Raw genomic sequence first — 6,647 nt, 5'->3', positions numbered from 1 at the left:
TGCAGTGGAAAGGAACAGGTGTCTTCAGATATTTTTCTGTCTTCTTAAGAAACACCTCATTTTGTTTGTTTTGAAAATGTGAAATCTAAAGGATTGCAGTGAATGTTAAAGTTATTTTTTTTTAAAAAAAGGCTCTTTAATGACAAAACAGCTGCTAAACACCTGAATGCTCATCTTAGTGCTATCTTTAAGGCTGCTCATATGCTAAAAATTAGCTTTAAGGAGGCAATGAAAATCTTTCATAACTTTGTTGTTATGCACTGTGTATGTTTTACACTGTGTGTTGTGTGTGTAATCCAGGATATTTTGACATGGTTCTTGAACTTCATTATAAGATGTTGTTTTCAAGTTTATTAGATCTTTCAAACAAGAGCTGAGCTTGACAGGAGGAGCATGAACATGATACACATGGTTTCATCAGTAAAGCAGATGTGACTTCTAGGGGTAGTGGCTGTTAGCACTTCTTAATTTTCTTTCAAATAACAGAAGACAAACAGTAATTATGTGTGTAATTCAAAAGCAGTTTTACTCAAAGTTCATAAATGGAATTGTCTTTCAGGCAGAGATGAAGCCTGGGAAATCATCACATCCAAAGGTAAATGTTTTATAATGTGATTAGTGTGTGAAAATAGAACTTTTTTATCATTTAAAGTATAGACAAAGACAAAAAATACAACAGAACTTGTGTCAAATGCAAAAGTAATTTCACTTACAATTAAAAATTAATGAAAAATTCTTCCCAAGTATTTTAAGTATGCGCTTGATTTTTAATGATCTTGAGTTGATAATGACACTATTTAAGAATAGCAGTAGGGCACAGCATAATTTTATTAAAATGTCTCGATCATAAAGACTTTAATTTCTCCCTCAGAATTTTTATTGCTATGAGTGATTTATATTGTCAGTAGTTAATTATGAGAATTGTAGCTCATCTGATAGAACATAGAGGTCTGCAGTAATTCCTGAACTGTGAATTCAGCAGTGGAGATGTATAGATACAGATGTGTGTCTGTGTGCCTGCATGTGTGTGTATCACTATGACATAAAATTGAAATTCGTAACTTCCAAGTTTCATTTCTGTTTTTAGAGGCAATACAAGTTCTGTGGCAGAAGTGGTCTTTAATGGTCTTTAAGCCAATAAGCCAAAGGCACAGCAGCAGTCTGGCTAAGTCTTACTTTCATCAGCTCTTAATGTTGAATCGCATTGCGCTACTGGTCTTCTGTGTTAATGGTGTCTATGAAAGAACTTTGTATTTCATTATTGTCTTCTGCTTGTCTCAAGTTTACAAGCACCACCAAAAAAACACTTGTAGGAACCACCAGCATTGACAAAGGTTAGCTTTGCTAATGCGGTACTGTCAGAGGGACAGAAGGAAACATGAAACACGTAGATGCTAGAGGAAAGACCTCTGATCATATCTGTGACTAAGAAAACATCGCGTGTAAGGAGAGAGCAGAGGAACTGTGTTTACATAGTGTGGAGAAGTTGAAGGTAGGTTACATATTTGGAGGTTAATAAACATTGAACTAGAAGTAAAGAATTAAAGTTACTCAGCCTCCCTTCCTGTTAAGTATTAGGAAATATTTTGTATTAGTAAGAGTAGCTAAGAACAAGAACACCTTATCTAGGAACTTCCATTAACATAAGAATTACCTAGGAAAATATCTACCAGGTAAAACTGTGTAGTTCTGCTCCGGATGACTGTATACTCATCACAGACATTGACTTTCATGACAAGTTTAATAAACATCCCTTATGCTTGTTTTCATAACCACTGATAATTTAAACCAAGTTAGAGGCTATAAAATACTGTTACTGTATGTGCTGTGAAATGGAATGTGACAAGGAAAACCTTGTCATTGGTGAAGTTACAACAATTAATTGAAACATAGTGCTGCTATGTAATGTTGCTTAGAGAAAAAGAAGTTTGTTTGTTTGGTGGGTTTTTTTTTTAGCAAAGAAAGAATGATTTCCCAGGGGTTAATGTTTTTTCTAGGAGAACTGAAAAGGAAATCTGTAGAGAAACCTTATTTCTCTGCCTGAAACAGAACTTCCAGTAGCCTGCCACTGGCCAACTTGCTTGACTTCCCTTGGGTCCAGGAAGCCATGTTTCATGCCCACCTCTCTGCAGAGCTGTGATACTTCTCTAACAGTAGAAGGCAATATAACTGAGATACTACTGTTAAACAGTCAGCTGTTAAAGGAATTAACTAGTCATATTTTCTGGTGACAGAATAGTTTAAAAACTTCTCTTGTAGAAGACATAGAGGGGTGCAGGCTTTTTGCTTTAACTGGGATGTCAGGCAGTTATGGAGAAAGTCTGTAAGTGGTTCCTGTAGTCCAGGAATAGAGGTAGTCTTGTCTAGAAAGAGACCAGGCTTGTCCAGGTGGTAGATCTGCTCTGTTTCTCAGGTTGACCAGCTCAGACATCAAAGTCTAAATATATTTTGTCCTCCCTTTTCCTTCCCTGTCCCCCTGCTTCCTTTCCCTGATTATTTTGACATCCTTTTAGTGACGAAAATTAGAGATACAGGAGAATCACAATACAACCTCTTCATAATTCAACATAGAATTTTATCATGTTATATTTTAAACTGTTTGAAATGTTTATAACTCCCCATCCAGCAGAACAGTAATGCAAAATGATGACTGAGAAGGGATTTTTATTTTCCTGTTTTCTAGTGTACTCTTGCAGTATGCTGAGCAGTCTCAAGTCTCATACACTTCAAAAAGCATTGAGGAATACCTTATCACTCACTGAAAATTGTTATAGTAGTTTACTTTTTTTATTTATGTCCTTTAAGTGGAAATTTTATTCTGATTGTATCATCAGCTACTGTTTAGGTCAAACAAGATAATATTTGGAAGGCCTGCTACTTTTGATTCAATAGAAAACATGGTTGGTAACTTTATTGGGAATGAGCTTGTGTTGAAATGGTTTAGAGTCTCTTCTAGGCCTGTGTGCTTGTTTGAGAAACCACAATTTTCCTTCCTAGAGATTTCTCAGTTGATTTAGGAAAGAGGTGGGGAGGAACCTATGAGAAATTTATATCTTAGTTCTCTAGCTAAAAAATCTTCCAGCAAAATGTGAAGTAAGAGACATGGTCTGATTCAAGCTTGGAAATGGACAGAACTAGAATTTTCACATAGCTAGGAAGAAAACTTTAATAGGCATGTGGTTGTTCACTAATGCAGGGTAGTCAGCTTTATTTAAATATGTAGGTGAGTATGAAAGGTTTGTGGCTGTATAGTTTACCTACCTACTACCATATGTTGTTTTAGTTGTAGGATGCATTGATTTTGCAACTCTAGTAGCAAAGTTTTTATAAATACCTATAGACATATTACAAGTAATCACCCAGCAGCAGTATCTCAGTAGTATAGCATTTTGATAGTTACAATAGAAACAGTGCCAAATGAAACTAGCATGGCTTATAAAAACAACTGTTAGTCTTCAAATAGCAATCCTTGTTGTATATGGGATAGCCATCTGCAAAACTCATCACCTTAAGATTTTTATGACTTCTTTGGGTTTTGGTGGTTGTTCTTAATGATGGATCTCCTCTTGCGAATGTTGAGAAAGCATTTTTTGAGTCTTCCATTTTGTAAGAAAGTGAAGTTATGAATAGCCTAGATAAGGAGTGTTTTCACTGTGTTGTTATCTGTTCTTACAGTCTTGAAATGCAAAGCAGGAAATGTTTGTCAGCTTCATTGGGAAGTTCTCTTACAAATTAAAGTACCTACTTTATGTCTCCTAATAACTGTGACTTCTTTACTATAGAGATGAATCACAGAAATTAAATTTTCATATATATAATATTTGTGCATAGCTGTATGTGGATATTGAACTTGAGCTCGTAAATAATAAAAGAGAACAAAGTTGGGGTAACTGCTCTCTAGGCTACATAATATTTCACCAGTTCTACATGTTTGGAGTAGATAGACTAGATAAAAGCTTAATTTCACGTTGCCTTTGGATATGTGAATCTTAAGATGTTACAGATTATATATTATTCAGAAATAAAAATAAATTACCTGCATAAAATAGAGATGGCAGTTTTTCCTAGTCACATGGTGTGCTTGTCATATTTGTGGAGTGCAAAGGCTGTGACTGCAGAGGTCACCTTTTATCGCTTGATCCTACTGAGATGGCTGGTGTATATCAGACTCCTTTGGAGTTAATTCAGCTTCTTACTGCACAATGTCATTTTAGGAGGTTAGAACTCTGTCGAAACTGTAATTATTATTGTGATATAACTTAAAGTATTCTTAAACAAGTGAGCTTGTGTTGTCACTTCCAGGTAGCATATTTGGACTCTTCAGTAGTTGTGCTTTTCATCACTCGGTGAATAATGCAGTTAGCTGACTGTTTTCAGTGGTCTTGTATGGTGATAAAATCTTTCATTCAGCTGAAGATTTAATATGGATTACTGATCTGATAGTGGAAAACTATCTTTATAAATCAGAACCAATCCAAGTATAGCAAAACAACTGTCACAAATGTATCTTACTGTAGAGGAGTCTCCTTCTGACCAGTTTACATGTTGCTCTGTAGTCACAGTTGATCAAGATTCTGAACCACAGCTCTAAGCAATAGCAAACCCTGTGTGCATTGGGAACCTCCACTGGTTGCAGAGTGAATTGCATAGGCTTACTGTGTGCTCCTCTTGGCCATAGTAAGTAGCAACTTAGAAATAAGGGCTGGTTTTGAGTGTATGTGTGTTCTGTGGAGTCTAGAATTGCTGACATGAGAGCCTTTGACAAACTGGTGACACGATCTGTATGGTGGTTCTGTTGGTCAGTAGGGATGATTGAGGGAAAGTGTAAGTTATTATGGTCCCAGTCAATCATTTTTCTAGTGCCACTGATGGACCTTGCATGCTGAAATAATGTAGATGGGGTTTTGAAGAGTTTTAAAGCCTTTTTCTTATGATTGCTTTTCTGCTTGTTTTACAGAATTGAATAGTTTCCCAAAATTCAAAGGCAGCTTGCCACCAAGTTTGATGTTTCTGCTTAAATGTGTTGACTTGTCATTAATCTTCTGCAAGCATGAATAGTTACATCACTTCTTTTTTCTTTCCCTTATATTTATACATATATGTTTGGGGTTTTTTACAGGATTTACTTGGAGTAAAAGATCACTGACTTCTACGATGGAAAAGTCATGGATGCTTTGGAACTTTGTTAAAAGATGGTTACTAGCTTTGGCTTCCTGGTCTTGGAGTCTCTGCCGTATTTGTCTTTTACCCTTGATAGTAACTTTTCACTTGTACGGAGGCATTATACTACTTATATTAATATTTGTATCAATAGCGGGTATATTATATAAATTCCAGGATGTGCTGCTTTACTTTCCTGAACAGCCCTCTTCATCACGCCTTTATGTTCCTATGCCTACTGGTATACCACATGAAAATATCTTCATCAAAACCAAAGATGGAGTTCTCCTCAATCTTATTCTGCTGAGATATACAGGGGACAATGCAGCGTATTCTCCAACCATCATCTACTTTCACGGGAACGCAGGCAACATTGGCCACAGGTTGCCAAATGCTTTGTTAATGCTAGTAAACCTGAAAGTAAACTTAATTCTTGTTGATTATAGAGGGTATGGAAAAAGTGAAGGAGAAGCAAGCGAAGAAGGTTTGTACTTAGATTCTGAGGCTGTGTTAGACTATGTGATGACTCGGTCTGATCTTGATAAAACAAAAATTTTTCTTTTTGGCCGTTCCTTGGGGGGAGCAGTAGCTATTCACTTAGCTTCTGAGAATTCCCATAGGATTTCTGCCATCGTGGTGGAGAACACCTTTCTTAGCATCCCATACATGGCCAGCACTTTGTTTTCTTTCTTTCCAATGAGATATCTTCCTTTATGGTGCTACAAAAATAAATTTCTGTCCTACAGAAAAATCGCTCAGTGCAGAATGCCTTCTCTCTTCATCTCTGGGTTGTCTGACCAGTTAATTCCACCAGTTATGATGAAGCAACTTTATGAATTATCCCCAGCTCGGACTAAGAGATTGGCGATATTTCCTGATGGAACTCATAATGACACTTGGCAGTGCCAGGGTTACTTCACTGCACTTGAACAGTTCATCAAAGAAGTAATAAAGAGTCACTCCCCTGAAGAAATGGCGAAAACATCATCTAACGTAACAATAATATAATTGGTGTTCTTCTTTGGGGTGGGGGAGGTACCTGCACTGTACCTTGATTTGTGAGAAGTGGTAAAAGAATGTCCATTTTTACATGTATGTCATGTCTGTACTTGCCTAAAGAGTGAAATTAAACTTGGAAAGGTGTGATGCTTTATTAAGATGTTCCAGATAACTTTTACATTTGCAGCATTGTAAATGAACCATTTTATGTCTTTCTCATACTTTTTTGGTATCTCTGTCCACATATTCCACTTGTTTGATATGTACAATGGATGCTATTAAAGGAACTTGCTACAAAAGTAGTACAGAATGTATGAGTTTAGAAAAAACGGGAGGCTTTTCAGTATTCACTGCTGTATGTGTGAGCTTTTTGGACAGTCATGGTTAGCACAATGATTTATTGTTTCTTAGAGTTTATTTAAAGTGTGCCATGCATGAGATTAGTGTTTTATTCCTTGAAATTTTATATTATGCAAGGTGGGAAGTTT

At 36.3% G+C, this 6,647-nt stretch overlaps 1 protein-coding gene across 1 annotated transcript; it reads left to right on the top strand.

Annotated features, from left to right (window-relative positions):
* Positions 1–564: 564 nt before the first annotated feature.
* On the top strand, positions 565–6,436 carry ABHD13 (abhydrolase domain containing 13). Its single transcript, XM_010190022.1, has 2 exons — positions 565–595; positions 5,120–6,436. Exon 2 carries the CDS (start codon positions 5,155–5,157, stop codon positions 6,166–6,168), a length of 1,014 nt encoding a protein of 337 aa, XP_010188324.1. The 5' UTR covers positions 565–595; positions 5,120–5,154; the 3' UTR covers positions 6,169–6,436.
* Positions 6,437–6,647: the final 211 nt, after the last annotated feature.

This window comes from Mesitornis unicolor, unplaced genomic scaffold, assembly GCF_000695765.1.
Source record: "Mesitornis unicolor isolate BGI_N332 unplaced genomic scaffold, ASM69576v1 scaffold14958, whole genome shotgun sequence".
NCBI classification, from domain to species: domain Eukaryota; kingdom Metazoa; phylum Chordata; class Aves; order Mesitornithiformes; family Mesitornithidae; genus Mesitornis; species Mesitornis unicolor.
This window is presented reverse-complemented; position numbering and strand designations above follow the sequence as displayed.